The sequence below is a fragment of the Pteropus medius genome, unplaced genomic scaffold (assembly GCF_902729225.1).
Source record: "Pteropus medius unplaced genomic scaffold, Ma_sr-lr_union100, whole genome shotgun sequence".
Taxonomy (NCBI): domain Eukaryota; kingdom Metazoa; phylum Chordata; class Mammalia; order Chiroptera; family Pteropodidae; genus Pteropus; species Pteropus medius.
In genome coordinates, this window is record NW_024350319.1 from 10,156,832 (window position 1) to 10,183,673 (window position 26,842).

The window sequence follows — 26,842 nt, forward strand, 5'->3', positions numbered from 1 at the left end:
TCTCAATAATTACCAGAAGAGATGGATTCCAGTCCAAAAGTATACAACATAACAATAAATTCGGTTAAGAAACATCTTGAATCTCTCAGTGCCGTGAAATCACATCAACTATCCCCATTACCTAAACTACGATTCTATCATCCTAGGAAGGAGTGGAAGAGGGAGGAAATCCTGGGTGTGAGTGACTATATTAAATTTTCTACCATTAGGCAGAAACAGAAGGAGGCAGAAAGGGTAGGTGAGAAAAAAAAATAAACCCAATTACAAGACAATACAGAAAAACATATATTTGCTCTACTAAATTGTGGCTTCTGAAAAATCATACACATTGTATCAACTATGCTGAGAGGCATTCGCATAGTTTCTAATCTGCTGTGGCCACAGTAAGGCTGATATGAACATCATTGTACTGAGATTCTCATCTATTAGTACTTTTATTTATATATTAGTAGTATATTAGATTCTCATGAGTGGAACCACTGGGTTTAAGGATATATATATAGATATATCTATATATATTATTGTAAAGGATATTGTAAGATGCCCTCTAAAGAGGTAAAAATAATTCAGATATCTACGAACCAGGTATACAGGTACTTCTTCCAAGCATCTCTTCCAGAAATGGATGATTTTAATTTTTAAAATACCTTTATAGAAATATAATTCATATACCATAAAATTCAGCCATTAAAGTATACAATTCAGTGGTTTTAGTATATTCACAGAGCTATGCAATGATCACCATTATCTAGTTTTAGAACATTTTTATCACTCCAAAAAAAAGAACCTGTACCCATTTAGAAGGCAGTCCCATCTCTCCATTAAACTCAGTCCTAGGCAACCACTAATCTACTTCCTGTTTCTATTGTTTTGTCTATTTGGGGGATTTCATATAAATGGAACTATAGAATATGTGGTCTTTTGTGACTGGCTTCTTTTATTTAACATACTGTCTTCAAGGTTCACCCATGTTGTAGCATGTATTAGTACTTCATTCTCTTTTATCCAAATGATATTCCAATGTACAGATATATTTTATTTATCCATTCATCAGTCAATGGACATTTTGGTTGTTTCTAATTATTGGTTATTTAGAATAATGCTTACATGATTATTCGTGAATAGATTTTTGTGTGGATGCATGTTTTTTTATACCACATTGGAATCATTGAGTCATTTGGTATCACTATGTTTAACCTTCTGAGGAACTAATGAACTGTTCTCCAAAGTGTAATTTTTAATTTTTGCCAGTCTGATGGATATAAAATAATTTAACTGAATTTGTTATGTGTACTTCCTTACTGAGTTTGAGGCCCTTTTCTTTCATTTATTGGTCATTTAAGTTTGTCTTTTCTGAACTGCTTTTCATTTCTTTTGCCTTTTTTTCTGAGTTGCTTTGTTTGCCTTTTAAAAACTTCCAAGAATTCTCTGTATATTTTAGCTATGAACCAATTCACTGTTGTATCCCTTGTAAACATTTTGTCTTGACTCTAACATTAGTCTTTTAATGTTGTTGTATCTTGTGTCATGTAAAATATTCCATTTTTATGGAACTAAACATATCTTCTCGGTTTTTATGTTCATTAGTTAGTTCTTCCTTACTTTCTTCTAAAATTTTTATTTATTTATTTTACTTTAAATCTTTAATCTATACAAAACTTACTTCACATATAGTATGAAATGGAAGTTTGATGCTTTTCCTGCTGAAATATCTTCTTAATCATATTTTAAATGATCGAATATAATGACTTTTTCCTCTGAATTCTCTATTCTACTGTCTTGCAAGTCACAGGTCAGGACTACGTGTTGCTTTTGAAATCAATTTATAGGTTTTATTTGATTTTTAAAAATATAAAATAGAAAAAGAAAATATTGGTGTGCATCACACATAATGAGGATAAATGTATTATGAAATTTTTATTTCTTTTTTCTATACACACATACAAATACATACACCTAGTATCATTATGTATGTAAAATGTATTTTTATTGAGAATTATAATAAATAAAATTGGAAATCTACTCTTCTACTGTATTCCATTAATCCATTGGTCTATTTCTTTGCTTTGTCCTACCATATTTACTAACTGTAGAGGCTGGGTTCTGATATCTGGTAAGGTAGGTGCATCTCTTTGGCTATTATTGACTAATTGTTCTTCCGCATAAACTATGTGGTTATTTTTCCCTAATATTAAAACACACACACACACAAAGTACTTGCTTCTATTCTAATTAGAATTATTAATTTAGGAAAAAGTACACCTTCATGATATTAAGTTCACCACCCCATTATATATTCGGTATATCTTTGTTTATGAAGCATGGTATGTTTCCATGATTCTTATAATATAGGTCCTATGGTTTCCTTGTTAAATCTACTCCTAAGTCTTTTATAGTTCTTTCCACTATTGTGAAATAAAAATTTTCCCATTTCCATTCTGTGTACTTATTACAAATATAGAGAAGCTTTCAGTTTGATTTATCTTATATCTGGCTATCTCAACGGATTCTTTTATTAATTCTATTGTTCATAATTTGAGTCTTTTGGGTTTCCTAGATCTACAATCATATTTGCTAGGACCCCTTAAAAAACAGTAAGTAATTTGGCAGTATAAAATGGCAATACTGAGAATCTTGCCTAGCTCCCAATTATAAAATGCAGTCTGAGTAACACACAGAAGAAATTAATTACTCAAATGACTGAGACCTATTTCTCTCTTCTATTTCTCAAGTTGCTCTCATGTTACAGTCCCTGTCACTGCTCCTCCTCTCCTGAAGGTTCTAAACTGTACTACCAGTGAGAGGCCCTGGCTTCTATTGTCTGAGTATCAGGGAAAGGAGATGCTCCTGGCTCTTAGTGCACCATTAAAATTACATATCCATCCATTCAGACATATGCAGACATGATACAAGCAAGGCAAGATGCTGAAAAGAATATCAAGAAATCGAGAATGTCCAGAAAGACAATCAAATAGGAGATATAGGACATGAATAAAAACATTATTTTAAATAGAAATGATACATGCTCCAAAATAGGTACAGATAAAGCATGATTCAAAATTAGAGGAAAAGTAGTTACTTCAGTATAAAAATAATTACAGGTAGAAGTTAGATATATACTATAATACTGTAATTTAGATATATTACAGATTGAAAAGCTTTTGTGGGATTGGATGAATCTAATTATCACATGTATTACTATTCTTTTATGGGAAAAACTGCTTTCAAATAATCCATTTATGAATGAACTTCTAGCTACATATTTCGTGTTTCTTAAAGATCATTTGGACAGACAATGGTAACAGTTCCAAAGTTGTATTATTGTCAAAAAAGGAAGTAACAAAAGGAATAAATAAGAGTCTGGTTCAATAGTGACCTTTCCTGATTACTCCTTGAGAACAGAATTAATTTTATTCAATAAGAACAACAAAAAAAATAAATACCTATCATGCAAATTTCTTAAAAAAATCAAAATTTTATAAATTCAGGTACTACATAATGTTAATTACAATGTTCATAATTCATTGTTTAAATTAATACAGCTTTTTCTACTGCCAAAAATATCATAATAAAATTTCCACCAGGGTCAAAAATATTCATCTTTGAATTCATACACTGTATAATAGCAAAGTGCAGCTATTACATAAACCGTAGTTTATAGGATCATTCCTGCTATAAAAAAAAATGACTAACATTTCATCTGGTCAACCATCTTAAAGGTTAATTCTTGTTTCCTGTTTCAGATTTTATTCTAGGTGAATTATTCTGGGCAGATTCTATTTACCTATTCTGAACCAACCACAAACTGTTTCATTGCTCACTCTTACTGTTAAGAACATATTGACTTGCTCCCTGCTCTGCTGTTTAATTCATTTATGCTGAGAGTCAGGCATGAAGAAAGAATTTTAAATGTGACATTTGCAGGCTGTTAGGTCATTTAGGCTCTGACAACACTAGAGAATTCCTGACATATAAACTGGACCTGATTACGAAACACAGACAAGCTTCCCAAAGGGGCAAATTTCTGGCCATTTTTTTTTTGTAATTTCTAATAGAATTTTAATATTAAATTTTAATGTCAATGAAAAGATTTATATAGCCAACATTTTAAAGTAAACTCCTATTTCTTTTAATAATAAGCTCAAATTGGCACTTTTTCTAATCAACGGGTAACAGCTAAATAAAAATCCTTTTGATTGACAAAGACATATAGAAAGACATAAGAATAACTAACATTCATTAAAATTCTAAGAAATGTTGACCTTTAAGGATTTTTAATATCTCCTATAATCTATAGATTCTGAAAAATCTGGTAGGTCTAAAGGCTATAACTCTCATCAACAGACCATTTAAAATTCTTAGATTCTGGCCCAGCAGGGCTTTTTATGCTATCAAAATCACAGTACAAAATATAAGTTTAAATACCTACCACACTGCCTTCTCTAAGATTACAGTCATATAGAACAGATGATAGAGTCATTATAATTGGAAATGAAAAAATTGCCCACTTGATATTTAAAATTACACTTTACAAGAGCTAATAATGGGGTGGGGTGGAAAAAGTAGGGAAAGATTGTTTTCTCATTGTAGCTACTCAAAAAATTACACCAAATGATATTTTTTCAGTTTTTTCCTGTCACTAACAAGTACTGTATATAACGGTTCAAATGAAAGTTTTCTGAAATTAAGTCTTGTTAAGTAATACACAAAAGATAATTCTGATTTACACTGTATTTTATATAAGTAAGAATTCTACTGTTACACAGCAAGTAGCCTTTTAATATTATGCTTTGAATGAGACTTCAAACTGTAATAGGTGGAGTCTAAACGGGGACAGAAGGCCTGGAATGCCTTTCAGCTATAGCACACTGATTCTGAAAAACCTAACAAAAGCCAATTACTTTTCGGAGATTAAAAATCTTGTTTCTTTCAAAAGAATAAAATAGAAAGCAAACCTGGTGTATTATCTGAGCTACAGGAAGTTGTTCAGCATATTTCAGTGGTTCCATTATTTCCTCATCCATCCAGTCTTCCTTATAGCTGGAAAAAAGGAATTAAAAAGCTAAGGTATATACTATTTTTAAATATTTCAATATGCCAAATATGAAATATATTAAAATATGTATTTAATGTTTTTGAAATAATCGGTATTTATCAATAATCCATGAAAATACCCCTAATGATAATTTTTAAATGATATAACTATAAACACATTCAGGTTGCATTTAATTACAATGTATTAAGATTAGCTAACATCACCTAACATTCTCAGGTCCTGACTTTCACTGTAAGACTTAAAAATGTTTAAGAACTCCCTGTTCATAGGGTGTGCTATTTATCATAGTATTTAAAGGTCTGCAAAACCTGTGCTCTAACCAACCATGTACAAGCCTCATCTCTAGCAACTCCTTTTCTACATACCAATCTATCGTTTCAGCCATATCCAGTTACTACCAGTCATGCGCCAATGTGCCTTGAAGCTCAATGATTCTGACTTTCTCCATCCTGTTTTCTGTTTGGACCAACCTTCTTTGTTTACTCTTCTTTCAAATATAACAATTTATTTAGACCCATCTAAGTATATTTTCACCTCCCTGAACACAACCATATCTTATTCTTCTTGGTACATCTGATGTTTACCATATAATAATGACTTAGTAAATGTTTGCTGAATGATTATATGAATAAAATAAAGACAACAGTAACTCTTCCAGAGATTATTTTATATGGAAAATATTTTCTTTAACATCTACATTTACAATGAGATGCAAAGTTGACATAACACGTAACTAATACAGTATGAAATAATAAAGTGCAGATTAGAAATAAGAATAAAATCTCCCTGAGTGAAAAAAATTTTAAAAACTTTAAAAAAAATCAAAATAGCAAATAAATCTTATATTTTAAAACAATAAGACCTAAACATATTTAAACTTCCTTTTACATTTTTCCTAAGTTACACATTAACTTAACAATTTAAAAATTAAATTTTAAAAATTGAAACTCTGAATTATCTTGAAAAATAATCAGTCAAGACTGGTCTAAGTCTCTAGGGCTATAGTTAAGCAACCTGATAATGAGAAATCTGGACTATCTCCCAAGAAAAGGCAGATATACAAATAAGAACAAAATTTTTGATATGATTTAAGAGCTTAAAGAACCTCTTAGCTAGGTAAAAGTCTGTGTATGAAGAATTAGCATAAAAATAATTAATTTGGAGAACTTTGAAGAGTCTCATTAATGACGAAAAAAATTGTTGCAAAACATTGTTCTGCAGGAAGAGAAAAAAGTAGAATAGTGGTTGCCAGAGGCAGAGGAAGGGAGAATGGAGAGTCACTATTTAATGGTTAGTTTCTATACTGAAAGATGAAAAAAGTTATGGACATGGATGGTGGTGATTGTTATGTGATAATGTTAATGTACTTACTGCACTGAACTATATACACTTAAAAATGGTTAGAATGGTAAATTTTGTTATGTAAATGTTATAGGCTAAATTGTGTTGCCCCCCACAAAATTTGTATGTCGAAGCCCTAACCTTGAGTACCTCAGAATGTGACTGCATTTAGAGATAGGGTCTTTAAAGAGGTAATCAAGGTTAAAATGAAGATTTTAGGGTGGACCCTAATCCAATATGATAGTGTCCTTATAAAAAGAGATTAGGACACAGAGACAGAGTAAAAGTCATATGAAGACACTAGGACAAGACTTAACCATCTGTAAACCAAGGACAGAGGCCTTAGGAAAAACCAATCTTACAACACCATGATCTTGGACTTCTAGTCTCCAGAATTACAAAGAAGTAAATTTCTGTTGTTTAAGCTATGGTAGTTTGTTGTGGCAGCCCCTGCAAACTAAAACAGTAGATTTTACCACAATTAAAAATAAAATAAAATATTCACTAACAAAAGAAAATATTATTTTAAGACATTTCACAATTTACATTTCAGAAGTCTATCTATATATTTTAAGGTGTAAAAAACACACTAAGTCACAAAAGAAAATAGATATACTGAATATCATCAAAATTTAAAAGTCTTGTGCTTCAAAGGACACTATCAAGAAAGTTAAAAAAAAAAACCCGCGGAACAGGAAAAAAAGTTTATAAATCATATACCTGAAAAAGGAGTTATACCAAGAATACATAAATAACTATTTCAACTCAATGATAAAGAAGCTAAATAACCCAATTTAAAATTTTGCTTCCTCATCAAGGTTATTTCTAAGTGAAACTGGCACATCTGTGTTTGTTCGTATCTTGTTTACTATACGTCTGCGGTGGAGAAGAACACAATGACTACTCGGTACCATTTGGTGCCAGTACCTTGATTCATGTTAAGGCACCAGCAGCTTCAATAAATATCTACTGAAAAAAATTAAGATTAAAGCATTGAAGTAATTCTAAGAGTATACAGAAATATGAAAACAACACTCTTGATTGTTCATTCCAAAAATCTAAAGTAACAATGTATAAAATGGAATAATTTACTCACAAAAATCTCCCGGTCAATATATGAAAGATACAAAAATGTTGGAAATCTAGCAATTTGTTTTAAGTGACTTTTTTTCTAGTTTATAATTTAATGCAGTTATTCTTTTTTTAATTTTAATTTTGTTTTTTTTCAATTATAGTTGACATTCAATATTATTTTATATTAGTTTTAGGAGTACCACATAGTGGTTAGACATTTATATAACTTACGAAGTGATATCCCCAATTAGTCTAGAACCCACTTGGCACCACATATAGTTATTACAATATTATTGACAATAGTGACATTTTTTAAATGCCAAGTAGCTGTTATGAAAAATTCCAAACATGTTTCTATATTTTCTTTTTTTTTTTCTTCAGATATCACAACAGTTCACACCTGAACACTTCAGCATGCATCAACCAAACATAGGTTTGAAAATTTTCTTAATAATGGCAAAACATTTTTAAAAAGACACTCAAAGTGCAATTCACAAGTAATCTTGGGTATCAGTACGGGCTTAGGAGCTTTTTATTTATTCAGTGTTTTACAAAAATTATTGATGATGTTTAACGTCTTAAAAATGTTTTCCTATCATTTTCTTGCTTTATATATTGCTAGAAGTGTGATTTCAAGCTAATTTTCTTTCCACTTTAATTATCTTCATTTTTAATTTATTTAAAAATTTTAAAGTATTTGTGTATTTATTTTTGGCTCAGAGGTTCAAGTGTTTTGGTTTTTTGTTCTTATTTTAAGGTCTAATACTAAAATATAAGATATAGTTAAAAGTCAGTTGTTCAAATCAATTCTCCCAGACACACAGGAGTCCTTTCAATGTGCAAACTTGGACCTTTTATTTCAGAAAAGTTTTATTATAATTATTTCTGTTCATATGTCATTTGTTTTTCTAGTTCAAGTTCTTGAACTAAATATATTGGATCTTCTCTATCACTTTCTCTCTGATCCTTTTAACTCTCTTTATTTCAGTTTCATTTTCTTGACTTTTTTTCACTTCTATTTTTTGTCTTTTACTGAATTTTGGGTAATACCTATCTATCTTCCCTTGGGTACCTTGTAATTTAGTTTTCATTTCTGAAATGATTTTTGTCTTTTTCCATCAATTTCATTCTAGACTTCAGTCAGCTCCTGTTTCATACATCTTCCTGTTTTTCAATTGTGAGTTTTGTAGTGTCTGATTTATGGTGCTGTTTCATAATGCTTGTTTAATACAGGATATTCATGTTCGAGTGCTGTGTCTCAGTTTTCCTGTTTTGTGGTTTTTATTTCCTTTTTATTTTTCTTTTCATTCTCTCTCTCTCTCTAGTAACTTTGTATAGATGGATGCTTCTTTATTTCTCTGTGGAAGATTATTTATATTGGGTTTTTTTTTCTTCAGGATCAGCAATAGCAAGTTACCTTCTGATGGGGGAAGAAGGAAGATAAGTTGGCATATTAGATTTCTCAGTTCAAGAGCACCCTCCTCTGTGGCTACAATGGAGTGGAGTTTCTTTAATAAATGGTACTTTTGTGGTAGAGGTGGGAACAAAATTTTTTTATTTTGTTTGTTTGTGTTTATCTTATTTCCTTTGGACTCTTATCTTCAGCTGCTTATTTGTTTCCCTTCACCACTAACCCTCCAAGGAACAGCCCCTCTCTTCTTGCAAGGTACCTTTCATTCTCAGAATTAGTGCTTTCCCACTTTCTAATCCCCATCTCTCAAATCCTCAGTAGCCAAGGCTCTGATCAAGTAGTCCATGTTTATAGTATAATTCAGAAACTGAGAAGACCATGAATGTTAATTTCAATTTACATATGGCTACGATCCTAAGGCAACCTGGAATTTTCTCTCACAAAATGGTAGTGTTTTCTTTCTTAAAACCAGCCATTATTGCTTTTTCTTTTTAACATTTCGAGTCCCTCCTAAAAGGGAAGACTTTTTATATTATCTCTTTTCAAGATCCTTCACTAAGAATATCTCCTTAAACAATTTAATGAGAGTAATTTCTCCATGGAAAAAGATATGTATCTTTTTTTACTGTTTTTTCAAAACTGTGTTTTTGTAGGAAATAATAATAAATAAAATTTGTTTATACTATGTAAAGATTTTGAATCTAATAGAGTGATACTACCATCTCAAACTAAAATGCGATTGAAATATTGTCCAAATCCTTGGCATAAGTAAATAAAATACTGCTGGCAAAATTCTGAAACCTATGAAGTTAGTCTTTATAAGCGTTGATGTATTTTGTATTATTTACTTTTATAGATACCCAGTGCCCTCAAAATTCTCTCCTCTGTACTATCCAAGCACTCCTGAAATAACAATGTAAAATTACTTACTGTGCCCACATATAAGGCCATCTCTGATTCAGAAACAAAAGAACTTTTTATTCTATATTTCGACACTGAGATTAGATTATTCATGTGTAAAATGACATAGCGTATTGTGTGCAGAAGGCCAAAGCATCTTTTCGAACACTAGAAACATACCCAACAAAAAGAAAAGGAAAGCAGAGACATTGTGCTATGCCAAATACAAAATAAAAATGACGAAGATCAGTAAATAATTCAAGACATCATCTAGGGTAATCCAAAATCATTAAGAAATTCTCTAAACATATCAAAATCAAAAACAGGAAGACAGTTTAGTATAACCTCTTAAACACAGCTCAAAAGTTAGTTTAACTTCTTAAATTGACAGCTAAAAAGAATTACTTGAAACTAAAAGCACATAAAGAAACCAAATTAATTTAAATCAATCTTGTTGAAAAAAAATTTTTTTTACTCCTAAACTGCATTAAAAAACATGACTAAGCATTCATATAAGTGACAACACATACTGTTTGTTGTGCAAGATATACTTCACAAACCCAGGGCCCTATGACATTCCTGAAAGTTTGAAGACACTATAAGGGAGAAAGAATTCAATTTTTTTGGTCAGTAGAGACACACGGAAAATTCTATTACAACTCAAGAGCATAACTATTCTTATAATTATCAAACTAAAAACTTGTGAGAGAAGATATTAAAACATAACCTTGGCCATTACCTACTTTGAAGAAGCACAAGCAAGATGACAAGCCAGGAGAAAGAGGCATTATTTGAGGTAGAGAACAGAAATCTAACTCCCAGGAGAACTAAGGTTACATTAATTTATGGCCCAGTTATTGGAATGCATCTTATTTATTGTCAGATTGCAGTGTGGTATAAAATTGCACATACTAGTTAAAAAAGAATACCTCCCGAAGGTTCCTCAAAAACTAAGAATTTATCTACCATATGATCTAGCAATTCTTCTACTGGGTATTTACCCCAAAGACTTGAAAACCCATATCCAAAAAGATATTTGCACACCAATGTTCATATAGCAGCATTATTCACCGTGACCAGGACATGGAAGCAACCAAAGTGTCCTTGAACTTAAAGAGGATTTTATGAATTTGATCTCAAAGGCAAGGGAAGTAAAAGCAAAAATAAATGAATGGGACTACATCAAACTAAAAAACTTCTGCTCAGCAAAAGAAACCACCGACAAGGTAAAGAGACAACCATTCGAATGGGAAAATATATTTGCAAGCAACACCTCTGATAAGGGTCTAATATCCAAAATATACAAAGAACTCATGCGACTCAATAACAACAAAAAAACAAACGATCCAATCAAAAATGGGCAGAGGACCTGAAAAGAGACTTTTCCCTAGAGGACATACAAATGGTCAACAAATATATGAAAAGATGCTCAACATCACTAGCTATTAGGGAAATGCAAATCAAAACCACGATGGTATGCCATCTCACACTTGTTAGAATAGCTATAATCAACAGGACAAGTAATAACAAATGTTGGAGAGGATGCGGAGAAAAGGAACCCTCATACACTGCTAGTGGGACTGCAAATTGGGACAGCCACTATGGAAAACAGTATGCAAGTTCCTCAAAAAACTAAGAATTGTTCTACCATATGATCCAGCAATACCTCTACAGGGTATTTACCCCCAAAGACTTGAAAACCCATATCCGAAAAGATATTTGCACACCGATGTTCATAGCAGCATTATTCACAGTGGCCAGAACATGGACGCAATCGAAATGTCCTACGACAGATGACTGGCCAAAGAAGCTGTGGTACATATATACAATGGAATATTACTCAGACATAAGAAGAGATGAAATACTGCCATTGGTGACAACATGGATGGACCTCGAGATAATCATGCTAATCAAAATAAGCCAGACAGAAAAAGTTGAAAATCACATGATATCACTTATATGTGGGATATAAACCTAAAAGCAACAAATAAACAGGACAAAAAAACAGAGACTCATGGACATGAACTATAGACTAGTGGTTACCAGAGGGCAAAGGGTCGGGGTAAGTAGACAGGTAAAGGGGATCAAATATATGGTAGCTGAAGGAAACTGGACTTTGGGTGGTAAACACACAATAAAATATACAGATGTCAAATTATAATGTACACCTGAAAATTATATAATTGTATTAACCAATGTTGCCCCAATAAATTTAAAAAAAAAAGAATGCCTCCCAAGCAAAGCAGTTATAACAAAATCCCAGAAAATTAAGCTCTAGTTCTCACTGAGGGAATTTAGAAGTAATTTCTTATCTGATAGAAGCTGTAGGCAGGCTTTCCAAAAGTTCACTATACCAGCTAACTTGTATACATAAGGAATTATGTATACATAATTGCGGAGTCAAAGGCAATTCTAAAATAACAGTAGTAAGAGGTGGTCAGAGAAAAGCCTATCAAAATTATTGAGCACTTACCCTGTTCTAGGCACTCTACTAGGTACATGTAACTAAAGTTATATGTGTATCGTTCTAGTCATTTTATTTTGCTTTCACATACATATCCATATATACATGAAAAACATGTAGAATATCCATAAGTAGTGCCATTAATAAATTACATTCTATGTATAATTCAGCCACTTACTTTTTTCATTTAATATTGTTTTTGAGATCCAAGTATGTCAGTAAGATTATTAATTCTTGTTCATTACTGCTAATAGCTATATAATATGAAAATGCTCCATTTTATTTAGACATTCCAATATTGATACACATCTGCTTCCAATTATTTATTATTAGAAACAATGTTGCAATATATATCCCTCCAGTCTATTTCATCCACATGTGCAATGAATATTCTACAACAGGGGCAAACTATATAGCCCACAGGCCAAATCTGGCCTATAACCTGTTTCTGTATGTTCTGTGAGCTAAGAATGATTTTCATATTTTTAATGGCTGAAAAAATAAATAAAAATGAGAATAATATTGCATGACAAATGAAAGTTACATAAAATTCAAATCTTAGTGTCTGTAAATAAACTTTCTTTGAACACAGCCATTCATTCGTTAATGTACTGTCTATGACTCCTTTTGTACTACAACAGAATCTTTGCAGCCTAGACCTACAAAGGCTAAAATATTTACTACGTGGTCGTTCACAGAAAAAGTCTACAACCCCTGTGCTAGAATAATTATTTAGATGTGGACTTGCTGGGCCATACTTATGCACATTTTAAACAACCAAACTGCTATCCAAAGGGGCTGTAATTTACATTACCACCAGAAATGTGTAAGTTCCCATTTCTGCCCATTATCACCACTTAATTTTCTACAGAAACAGGATCTCATTGTTTTAATTTTTGTTTCCCTTTTAAAAATATATTTAAATGGTCACTAGACAGGAGTCTTCCCTCTTTTCCAAACTATATTTCCTTTGGTCATATTTCTATTGTGTTGTCTTTTTTTTTTTAACCCATGTGCAGAGTAACATATAATCTGGACAAAAATTCTTTTACATACATGTTGCAAATAATTTCACCTAGACTTTCTCAAAACTGCAGTTTTTTGTTTTTTGGGGTTTTTTTTTTTTTTTTTTTTGCCATGTATGATACTTTAATTTTGTTGCAGTAAACTTTATCAATCTTTTATTTGCTATGCTTTGGGTAGCACGACATCTTTTCCTACTCCTATTTTCTACTCTTATTGTTTAATAATTATTAAATGGTAGATTCTCTTAGATTTTCCATTATATGGCCTATTAAAAAACAGGGAAAATTTGCCTCTTCCTGATTCTTATACCTCCTTTCCCTTGTCTTCTTGTATTAGTTAGGATTAGTCATACAATGAAGAATAGATGGAACTATAGCATACATCCTTATCTTGTCTGTCTTTCATTGAGACATTTCTAAAGATTCACCCATCGGTGTTATGTTTGCAGCTGGCTTTAGATACATTGCTTTTATTAACTCAAGGCAGCTCACTTAAATTTCTAGTTTGCTAAGCCATGTTGCTTATTTCATCACTAATGATTGATGAATTTTAATCGAATGCTTTCTCTGCATCTACTGAAACAATTACAAATACTTCTTATTTAATGTATTGATATGATGAAATACATTAATATATCTTCTAATCTCAAATCATTCCTTCAATTTTAAGATAACTTCTATTTGGTCTTGAAGTATTTTTACTTATACATTAGTGAACTGCAGTTTTATTTAAGATTCGTACATCTGTGATTATAAGTGAGGTTGGCTCTATATTTTTTTCATAGTCTCCTTTCCTAGTTTTGGTTTCAAAATTAACTAATTCCATCAAGTGAGTTTGTAACATGCTTTTTAAATTCTTTCTATCTGTCATCCCCATATGAGGTTGGTAAATATCACAGGTAGAAATCATCTAAGCTACTGTTTGTTGGCGGTTTGTTGGGAGAGAGTACATATTTTTTACAATTGAAAAAAATAGCAAGTATTTTTTTTTTTACTTGATGGCTTAATATTTAATTGCTTTTTTCCTAAATCCCCTCTACTTTACTTTAGCCATATTCCCAAGTAATTTTTATGCCCTTCTACTGAAGATATATCACGTAAACAGCACATTTTGAGGTTTTGTTTTTAATTTAGTAGGACTACATTAATCTTTCAAAAGGGTATCTGGTACAGTTATAGTTAATTTAATAACTGAGAAAGCTGGATTTACAACTATTTTGCATTTCCCTTCTATTTGATGTTCCTTTTTCTTTCTTCTTTTGAATTAACCAAATATTTTATTAATCTTTTTTCTCTATTAACATGATAGTTATACATACATTTACCAGTATTATGGTGGTTACCTTGGACATTAGAACATCTAATTTTGACTTGTTGATCTAATTAAACTGATCACATTTACCATTTCTCCAATAATAGTATTTACAACACTTTGATTTCATTTATCCCTCTGTTTTTTGCATTATTTTTGTCATATACTTTGATTCTACAAATATCTTGACTCAAAAAGAGATTGTTTTTATTTTTTGTCCAATCAATATTCAATTATCTTAAATGACATTATTTACCTATTCCGGTCATATTCATTCCTTACTGAATTTGTGTTTCTCTTTAGAATCACTTTATTTCTGGCCGAAGAACTCCCTTTAGTTTTTATTTTAGTTCAGGTGCAGTGGCAACAAACTCTGTATTGTTTATCTAAAAATGTTTATCTCACCTTCATTTTTGGAAGATATTTTTTCTGTGCATAGAGTTATACCTTAGAAGTTTTCTTCCTTTCAGCAGTTTAAACATGTCATTCTATTGTTTTATGACTTCCATTATTTATGTCAGTATTAAAGGCAGGTAATATGCCTTTTCTTCTCTGGTGGGCTTTTAAGATTTTCCTCTTTGTCTATGATTTTTCAGTATTTTGACTATGATATGCCAAGTTGTGATTTCTTTTGTATTCTTCCTGCTTGCAGTGCCTAGTAATGTTTGATTGATTGTATATAGAACACTGCATATTTATAATTTTTTAAAAAACTACCAACAGTATTATTTTCCATCTGAGAAGATCCACACTTTTCTCTGCTGAGTAGTTAGAGAGCAGTAGTCTGATCATTCCCAGCCAATCAGGAACTGAGTTGAATCAAGACTGTCTTACAATTTTAATAAGACTCATTCTATCTTTAATTTGCCCCTATTCTTATGGTGAGACTCTTCAAGGTTTTAAATTGAAGCCTGGCAGGTCTTTGTCCCCTCAACAGAGAGAGAGACACCAGTAACTTTCACTACGCTTTTCAAAGGTTTCTGGCTTAGATTTTTGTCCTGTTGTCCTGCACAGCTTCAGAATTAGGCATTCAAGACCTACTGAAGTGCCAGAAGCTATACTTTTTTTAAAGTCATTCTGTCTCCTTTAGTGACCTTTTATCAGAGGTCATACCCAGATTCCTCTAGCATAGAGGTGAACAACTATTTTAGGTTTTCTGGCCACACATTCTGTCACAACTACCCAACTCTGCCATTACAGCATAAAAGTAGCCATGGATAATATGTAAAAAAATGAAGATGGCTGTTTACCAATAAAACTTTATTTACAGAAACAGGCAACAAACCAAATTTGGCCCATGACCATAGTTTGCTGATCTCTGTTCTTGCTGCACCCAGAATCAGTAAGCATACCCAGGGGAAAAGTAGCTGGAAACTGTCAGTGTCAGTTCACCACCATCTCCAGGACAGTCAGCTCTCGCCTGGTATGTTCTTCAGGGACTCTCAGCCTGAAGATCTTTATCTCTTTATAAGACCAGTAAATTCAACTAGTATTGCTTAGTAGTTAATTTTCCTTTAGCTTCAGAATTTTGCAAATATTTTGAAAGGGAAACTGGCCATGTGAATGAGGCAAACATTTTGAAAGGAAAATCGGTTTTGTGGTTGAGTGGCAACTGTGTCACACTAGCCTTACATAATCACCAAACATTTTGCTTGTTTCTCTATTCACAAGAAATGACCTACTGCCTGAACCAAACCCAGATTCTCAACTTTTGGCTTACTCCCAGAATCAGTATAACTCCACAGGAAAATGGCTATAGATTTTCAGCTCATCTCTGTGCAGTTTTCTCAAATCTGGATTTTTAGCTTCTCAATCCTTACTGCCTCTGCATTTCTCTGATGTCTTTAAAACTATAATTTTTGTCTGGTTTTTCTTCTTGTTCTTGGTGGGATCATAAACCGGATTCAAATTATTTCATCCTATCCAGAAATCAGAAACTGTATCCTACTACTTTTAATATTTAATATTTTCATTATCACTCAGTTCTAAGTATTTTTAAAATTTCCATTGATTTTTATTTATTCCAAGAATTACTCAAAATGTTTTAAAATTTCACTGTACATATTGAAACAATCTTTCTGCTATTGATTATAATAATTATATTGTGATCAGAAAAAATGTTCTATAAGATTTCAATACTTTACAGACATGCTTTTCTTTTTGGCCAACTATGGGTCAATTTTTTTAAATATTACATTTGGGCTTGAAAAGAACGTTTATTTTATAATTGTTCAATCTTTCAGATCAAGTGTGTTAATCACGTTGCTCTTATCTTCAATTCCAAAACATTTGGAAGAATTTTTTGGTCAATTCTGATAATGTGATATTGAAATCTCCCACTTCAATGGTGAATTTATCAAACTTTTTTAAAGTATGTAAATTTTGAAAAACATATTGTGGCCATGTAATGAGGAAATGAAAAGTTTGACATGCTTTAACTTCCTGGTGAGTTAAACCTTTTACCTTTAGTTACCCAGTTTATGCTTGCTAATGTTCTTTCTTAAAGTCTATTTTGTCTATCTAATATTAATCTTACTATATGTTTTCTTTTGGTTATCAGATGTCTGATAACCCCTTTATTTTTAGCCATTTAATGCCATGTTTTCTGTCTGTAGCTAGATTTCTTTTTATCCTAACATGATGATCCTTTTTAAACTAAGATTAATTTATTTAAATGTATTGTTATAAAGCAATATAATTTCTTCTTGCTTTGTAATTTCTATTTTTCCTGCTTTTTGTTTCACTTTCACTCCTTTGCTGCTTCATTACTTTTTTTATTCCAATTTTTCTCCTGTACTGTTTTTCATCTTATTTCCTCTACTTCTATTCATTTAATAGTCATTCTAAAAATGTAAAATGCACACATACCATGCTGTCTGAAATATTAAAACTTACTACTCTTCCCCACACATAAAAAAACTCCTAATATGTTAAAACCAATCATGTCCTCTCCTTATATAATACTGTTATTAAATACATTAGTACTTTATCTTATTACCCCAATTACCATCATCATATTATCATCATAATTATAAAAGAGACTCAGTGTTTGCTTAAACTTACTTACATTTTTACTAATTTAAGGGCACAGCATTCTTCCTTGTATACAAACCTCTCTTCTACTCTTTACCTTCTTCAGTAAGTGTATCCTTTTAGATATTGTTTAATTAAGGGTATACAGATTCAAAATACAATCAGCTTTTGTATGTTTGAAAACATCCTCACTTTTTATTTATTCTTTAATGATAGTTTAGGTAGGTAACCAATTTGAAGCTGACAGTAATTTTCTTAAGCCCAACTACCCACAAATAGACCACAGCCTTTGTCTTGGCCCTCACACAAGGCCATTCTAACTCAAAACTCTAGATTTCTGTATCAATAATTATCACTTAGGGAGCCTGGCCTTCCATGTTTACTTATCACTTGGGTTTTAGCCCCTTATATGTTTTTCTCCAAGAGATTTCCTTATTATTAAGGAAAGTAAAGCTTCCTATTAAGAGCCACTGTTCAGCAATGGGCTCTTGCAAATACTTTCTGCCTCACAGACAAAATGGCCTACAGCAAGATAAAGTACATGATCCCCACAAAAAGGCATGCGTGGATCAAGGTACTCCTAGACATATCATGGGTTGGCTCTAGGAAAGGGATCTCATTCATAGATACTCTTTTTATACAGAGACAAAGAATCTGAGCTTATGGCCAACTGCTTAAGGAAGCTGCATGTCTGGAACACCAGCTGCAACTATCTAGACACATTGTGGGAAGTTGAACTTGTGCAGTCCCTTCTACTGAATAAGGGGGTGCCACCACTTCTATTTCCATCTGAAAAAAGCCAGAAATGCCATTCATTAAACAATATATTGTTCTTCTCCACACAACTACTTTCTTGGTGACCAGTCAGCAACAATTTCAAAGTGAAGTCAACTGACTGCTTTTTATTATTAATTCAAACCACCTCTCTAACTCATTTAAATTTCTTGTTCTGGAAAAAGTGAAATGTGACACCTAACTCTGAATATTACAGGGTATTCTTTTATTGAGAAATGTTTCCCTCTGATGAAATTTTAAACTATGAATGCCAAAGGACATTAAAGTCAAGTTGTGTTTTAACATCTAAGGTAAAAATGGGACTTCTCATATTTAGAACCAACTCACTGGCAACCTTCATGTACTCTTTATTATTAAAGTTGCCAAATTTCTGAATACGTATTGTTTTACTGTGCTTAATTTTCAAAGAATTAGAAAGAAAAAAACTACCCTTAACACTGAAATCATACAAGATATATTTTAATCATTTTCTATGATTTAGAAGATATATATTACAGTGTTTTATCATACTAAAGAGAAAGTGTGATGAACATCAGTTATTTTTAAAGACTAAGTTAGAGCTTTCCCTATCATTAGATAAAAGATTTTAAATGTTTACATCATGTTTATGCAAAGCAGTTAGAGCAGTTACAACTCCTTCTATTGTAAGGAGCAGAAATTGAGAGTGGTAGCTCTAAGCCAGAGATTGTCTGTATTCATAATTTATGTCTCATCATATAGCTCATTACTACCTGTCTCAGTACCTTAAAGCAAAAGTACAATGGATTGTCCTAAAGTATGCCATCCTTAATTCACCTAATAAAAACCTGAAATACTATGCTCCTACTCCATCTTCTCTCTCTCTCTCTCTCTCTATACACACACACACACACACATACACACACACACACCCCTTTCTTTAGTATAAAGAAATAAACATTTTAAAAATTAGATGTACTAATTTTAATACAACACTGTTTAAACTGCTAAGTATCTGAATCTCTGGCAATGTCGTTCAGACCATCTAAACTAGGTTCACTAATCACAGTGTGATACAAAGTAATTTTCAGCCAGCATCCACATTTAGTTATCATGTGACAAATTCAGGTATTTTGAGATCACATCCTTTTAATACTTCTATTTTGTTAATTTTAATTTGTTTTCACTTTTAAGAAATCATGTTGGAAAATATTAATATTAGAAGCTAATCCCATCAGATGAAGAACAAAGACAGGCTCTTAATATCGTAGTTAAAATGAAGTTGATCAATCTCCCTGAGAAAAAGACATTCCATAACAGTATTAGCTGTATGCTTCCCTTAGTGAAAGTACTTACAGAATAATATGTGACAATTTCATCACATGTAGAGTCTTAAAATATCACTGAGTATGACAAGAATTTATGACATGAATTTCAAACAGAGAAAGATGGAGAATAATAGAATTAGTCAATAAATATTTGTTTCATGAAGAAACATATGTTTCCTTTCTCAGATAAATATTTAATTACTATTTATATTACCAGGACATGGCCAAAGACGAACATAATTCATTTCAGCCTCCTGATTTCTCTTTACACTTACGAGAAAATTAATTTTAAAATAAGCATTTTTAATTACCTGCCCCTTTGCTGGAATTTATCTATTACATTTGTAGAAAAATACACTTTAATTACAATTTACTATATCGATCTAATGAAAACTCACATAGATGACTTTGCTTGACATTTTAGGTACAGTTTGGTTTTATTAAAAATAATTCGTCATGAAATTTCAAATTATTGATTAGCCCTGAGAAAACCATAGGATTCCAATACACTTAACAGCTGTGCCCTGAAAGTGATATCAATCATGAAGGATACGGCTAGCAAAGACCTCATGGCCCTGTCATTTTTCCCAGTTCATTTTTACCCACTACGATAAAATCTATAGATAGTTTTAACATTAATATTATATCAGAATGAATATTATAAAAGACTGACAGATTATAATAATTAATACTTATAAGACATTTATTGGTAAGATTAAAATACAATGAAATAAGCATAAAGTCCTGAAATTGAGTTTTTAAAAAAATCAACTACATGGGTAAGTATGGGAAGGCCAGACTAACAATAATTCCTGTCAGAATGGGCAATATGTGGCATGTTTGATAAAAATGCAAATCAAGCATTATAAATAGAACTACAGTACACCATATAAAGATGTTAACACTCTCACCGTACCTTTTGCATTGGAGGAGAGACATCGGTATGGATGTGATGAGTTTTACATGGCATGCTCTTAAAAACGCATTGACAAAGTATGCTCATTTTATATACATTTCCCCATCCTCACAATAACTCTAAAGATAGAGAGTAGAACACCCTTTTACAGATACAACATCTGAGTTTCAGAAATATAAAGTAATATACCTGAAAACACAAAGCAAGAAACTAAACCAAAATTTAATGCAAGTCCATTCACCTCCATACTCTTTCTACTGTATCATATTGCCTTCAAGTTTCCTTCTAGCACTAGGAGGGACAATTTGGCAAAACCTCGCCTGTAGAATACTTGAAAATCAGGTGACAAAATATAACGTGATTTCAATTAAAAAAAGACAATTTCTGAAATGGGATTACAGATTTATATTGTTAATATAAATGTCTTCTGTCTCTTGCTTTCCCTAATAGCTACAACCCTAAAGTGTTGTACATAAATCAATTTTTAATTGAATCAAGTTTTCCTCACTGATAAATTATAAATAATAACTGCTGTATCTTTATTATTAATCATAAATAATCTTCATGCAAAGAAAATTTTTTGATCCTTCAATTTCTTAAGTATTTAATAACATGCAAACTGTTTTTTAAAATATAGCTGAAGAGTAGCAATTCGAAAAGACCCTGCAGATTTACCAATTTCATAACCAAAGTTCCATATTATTATTAGGTTTATTAAAGCAAAACAACTTATAGAGATAGAGAAATTTTTACCACCTTTTTTTAAACTGGACAATTCAATATTAAAAGTCTTTTTCTCCTGTCAGTGGCCTGAAGAAACAAATATCATAATTTACATGGTGGTACAATCTACCTTCAATTTGCAGCATTAAAAAAATATGATTGTCCCATGTGTAGAAATATGTAATTCTACTGCCATCTTCTGGTAAAACACAATTTCCCAATTCTTGGTAGTATTCCAAATGAGAAACCTCCAGATATGAAATAACTACTTTCTAGATTAATACTAGATTAATAAAAGCAGAATAATAATTTTGCAAATGGCCAAAAATATACTAAAACTAGGGCTCTAGCAATAATTTTTATTAGTACATAATATGTTCTCTCGATAACGCTGAACATTAATTGAGCACACAACTATATTTGAGGCATATAACTAAGAGCTTTAAAAAAAATAAAAATTCTCTCAATAACATAAAGTGGCACTATCATTCTCATTTTATAGATGAGGAAACTGAGAATCAAAGAAGTCAAGCAGTTTGCCCAAAGTTACACAACTGGTAAATGATAGAGGCTCTGAATTCGGAAGTTCATTCCAATGACCCTAACTTTGATTATTATGCTATAATATCCTCTGTAATGTGAGTAATAGACATAAAGTTGATTTAACTCATTTAGAACATTAAAGCTTAAATTAGTGGAGTAGAGCAATAATACTGCAATTAGTAAGTAGACCAAGAGTCACAGAACACAGAATCAAAGAGTTAAAAGAAACTTAAATGGTCCCATAATCTACTTTTCCATATAATTCAAAACTTTATTCCCTAACAATTCCAACAGATTAAGTTCTAATGTTCTATTTTGTAAATAATACCATATCATTTTTATATTTTTCACAATTTAAAAAATTTAGATTCCATATGTTTAGTGTTTAAAATGAAATTAAGTTTGCTTTAATATAGATTTAAATATTAATAAACACTAGATGGAAATCACTATTCCTGGTAAATATAATATTTACTAATTTATATTTAGAGAGGTTTTATTTATACAAAGAGATATAGTACTATATTCTGCTATACTATTTATATACACTGATTTCTTAAAAGTTATAAACCAATTCAATGGACTTTTTTTTGTCAATTTTAGGTAGTGAAATAAATTGCTTTTAAAGAAAAATGCCCATGAAATGATCAACACATTACTTTAAAACTATAACAATGAGAACTTTAGGAGTATGTAAAATAAGAAAATGGATAATTTATCAGTGTTGGTATCTTTATAAATCAAATCACATCTAATTCATGCTCTGAAAGTCCACTTTAATGTAATCCTGAATATCCGAATAACTGAAGTGACAAACATTTATAAATAACAATGTAAAACAAAATGCCAGATGAGATACTTAATATAGAATTATATGATGAATAAATTGATCACTTTGAAAAATACAGTAGTATGTAGAATAGCAGGAGAGAAATCCTATCAACTACTGTAAAAAACCATTTTGGTAAATCTTTGGTTCATAAAGTTTCATAATCCTATCAATTTACTATGCACAACTTTCAGTGAATAGTTTGATCACAAAGTTTCATATTTCTCACAATCTATTTTGCCCAACTCCAAACAGATGTTTCTACTAATTATGTACATTTAAATTTTGATTTAATATCCTAGTAAACATTATAAATAAAGACTAGAATTCTTATATTCAACAACATAACAAATACTACAGTAGGTCTTTTACATTTCCACATAAATTTTGGAATCAGTTTGTCAATTTCTAAAAAAAAAGGAAAAAAGCTTGCTGAGATTTTGATTGGGATTAAGTTGATCAACAGAATCAATAAGATCCCACAATACAGTCAATATAAAAATTAAGTGCACTTCTATATTTGAGCAAAAAAGGGAAAATAAAATTTTAAAATATCACTTAAAATAGCACCAAAACAAAAATACTTAGAAATAAATTTAATGAAACTTGTAAAAGACATCTACACTGAAAATTACAAAAAAAAGAGAAATTATAGGAGATCTAAATAAATGTAGAGATATGTTCATGGATCAGAGGACTCAATATTGGTAAGGCCTCAAATTAATATATAGAGTCGATTCAATCCCAATCAAAATTTCAGTAGCTCTTTTTTTTAGAAATCGACAAGCTAATTTTAAAATTTATTTGAAAATGCAAAGGATCTAGAATACTCAAAAGAACCAATCAAGAGAGTATAATACTGGTAGAAACAGACATGTAGTTTAATGCAACAGAAGAGACTCCAGAAATAGACCTACACTTATATGGTCACATGATTTTTGACAAAGGCACTGACATAATTCAATCTTTTCAATAAATGGTGCTAGAATAACTTGATATCTATATGGAAAAACAATTAACCTCAACCCCTACCTAACGCTATGCTCAAAATTAATTCAAAGTAAGTCACAGACCTAAAATAAAAGCGAAAACTATAAAACTCCTAGAAGATAATAAAAGAAAGTCCTGGTGACCCTGAGTTAAGGTTAAGAATCCTTGCACAAAGGGCATTAGGTATAAAGAAAAAACTGATAAATGAACGTTATCAACATTAAATCTCTTATTCTTTAAAAGACATTAAGAAAATGAAAGGCAAGACGAAGACTTAGAGAAAATATTTCCTATATGTATCTGACAAAGACCTTATATCCAAGATATATAAAGAAATCTTACAATTTAGTAAGGAAAGAAACAATCTATTTTTTTAAATGAGCAAAAGACTTAAATAATGCTCAACATCCTTAGTCATCAGGGATATACAATTTAAATTATAATGAGATGATCAGAATAGCTAAAATTAAAAAGACAATACCAAGTGTAATTAAGGATGTGGAACAACTATTTGTAGAAATGCAAAATGGTATAATGACTATAAGAAATGGTTTGGAAGTTTCTTATAAAATTAAACATGCACTTCCAATGACCCAGCAAATCTACTCTTAGGTTATTTAACTCGAATGAAACGAAAACTCATGTTTGTATGCAAATGTTTATAGTGGCTTTATTCATAATTGCCAAAAACTGGGGGACAAAAACATCCTTCAATTGATGAATGGATAAACTGTAACTCATGATCAGCAATAAAGAAGAACGAACTACAGATACATGTGACAACAGGAATGAATCTAAAATGCATTATGCCAGTAAAAGAAGCCAGACTCTGAAAGGTACAGAATGTACGATTTCATCTATATGACAACCATGGGGACAGAAAACAGATCAGTGGTTTCCAGGGATATAGAGGAGGAATTAGATAAAAAGAGGCATAAGGAAATTTCTTGTGGTGATGCATTGGCATGGTGATTATCCAAGTGTATGCATTTGCCAAAACTCAGAACTGTATACTAAAAAGGGTGATTTTACTATAAGTAAATTATACCTCAATTTTTAAAGACTCAAAAAAATTGAACCACACAACATAAAAAAATTACACACAACAACATAAATGTATTCCAAAACCATAATATTAGCAAAAGAATTAAAACAATGTTTAGGAATACCCAATTAGGTGATATAACTAAAGTGAGCAAGAAAATAAATTCCATAAAAGAACTGTGGTTAACTTTGAGGGAGAATAAGAGGACAGAGATTGGGAAGGGGCCTAAGGCTTCGAGGAGCTTCCAAGTACCAGCATTGTTCTAGTTCTCTTTCTGGCAGTAACATGAGTAGTTACTTTGTGATAATTCATTGAACTATCATTTTTATTTTATATCCTTTTAAAAGAAACCTAACCAAGTAACTCAGGGCAAGTTATAAAAGAATAATATAAGAATAGATATATTTTTTTTTCTTTTAGAAGTATGAGGCATTCCTAGATTCATATCTTTGCTCTATCATTTATTAGATGTGTGACTTTAGGCAGGTTTCTTAACCTTTCTCAGCCTCAGCTTACTCATATATAAAAAACTGGATTGTTTTTTCTTGGGTAATGCCTGCAGAATTTAGACTTCTACATTTTGTAATACTAAAATGTGCCTATATTTTTACATCTATAAGCTGGAGGCTATTTTCCCTATACAGTAAGGACACAAAACTGGTAACCTGAGTAATTCTGACACAAACTTATTACTAGATTCTAGAAAGCCCAACTTTTTCAGGAGGGCAGGCTGTTTATTTGTCTGCATACTTATCAAAAGTCAATCTATGTATACTCAGATAAAGCAATTTATACTCAAATTACGTAAGCCTGGATTATTACAGTCAGCCCTTATTTTACCTCATTTGTTCTTGCAAATAAATTAATAACACAATTAGTAAGACCTATGCAGAAACAAAGTGTTGTTACTAACTATATGACTGTATTTTCCTTACTCAATAGCTAAGTTTCGGAAGACACAAAAACAATTATTTCATTTAGCTACTTCAATTTTATGTACTAAAGTTCATCATATCTGGTTTTAGTCTAGTATACTCTAGTACACAAAATATGAAATACAGACAGTCTGAACAAATCGGTTCAATTGTTACCCTAATTAATGTAGAAAATTATATTTTAAAAAGCATAACTGCCAATTTTAATAGCAGTGACTGTATTGATATTTTAAACCTAAGATCTAAAAAATGATATATACATTCCAGCCCATAACTTCCTTAATAAAATGTTTTTTGTAATATCTGATCTCTCATATTTTTCTCAAAACAAATATCGCCACTCACAATTGCATATAAATAGCACCTATGTATGAGACAATATTTTAGCATCCATCTAAAAATTCCTGGAGCATGCTGGGAACTTAATTCTAAATTAATTAGATAACCTATACCAATAATCATGAAACTATCTGTAAGCAATATTCTTAATAAAATGTATTTACAAACACTAGAGGGTGCTCTAATTCAACAGTGCCTGGTACCTGGCTTTGATGCTTAAAATAATTTTCTCCTCGATTAAAGATAAATTAAGATACTCCTCGGCACCAACTATTTTTGCATCTGAAATAATAAATGGAGATAATTTATGAGACAACATTCAATACTTCCAGAATACATAACAAAATTTAGTAGAATTCCACTGAAATCATTTTTATTGTACAATTATTATATATTTAATATTTTATTAGGTGGAGAGAACAGAAAATATGTACAGAAGTATAAAGATGGTCCTTGCCTATAAAGGAAATTAATGCAGTATTCAGATGGTTAAAAGAAGGTATATCAGAGCTTATAGGCTGAACTTCAAGGGAAATTACAAAAAGAATTTGGTAAAACATGTAATAGCTCAATTTCGATTTTAGTTGCTAAGTATTAAGATATAGTTTAGCTATTTTACAAAGGTAAAATTTGAAAGTCAGTATTTAAATAATAAATAAAAGTGATATTGCTGTAGGATATCAGCTGCTGTCTTAAGAAAAAACAGAAAATATTTTTTAAGCCAATAGCTATAGGAAATGGGAAAAGAAAAAATCCAAGGCCTTGAATATCCAGAATAGAAAATAACTAATAATATCAATTTTAAATCTCTGTAAGAACTGCATT

The 26,842-nt window shown here is 31.1% G+C and overlaps 1 protein-coding gene across 1 annotated transcript in view; it reads right to left on the reverse strand.

The window, feature by feature from the left end:
* The window catches only part of PIGK (phosphatidylinositol glycan anchor biosynthesis class K), a 92,937-nt gene that overhangs the window by 24,842 nt on the left and 41,253 nt on the right, over positions 1-26,842 (reverse strand). Inside the window, exon 10 of the mRNA XM_039838626.1 lies at positions 4,956-5,040. Within this exon, the coding sequence (XP_039694560.1) occupies positions 4,956-5,040 (85 nt within the window). The remainder of the gene's footprint in view (positions 1-4,955; positions 5,041-26,842) is intronic.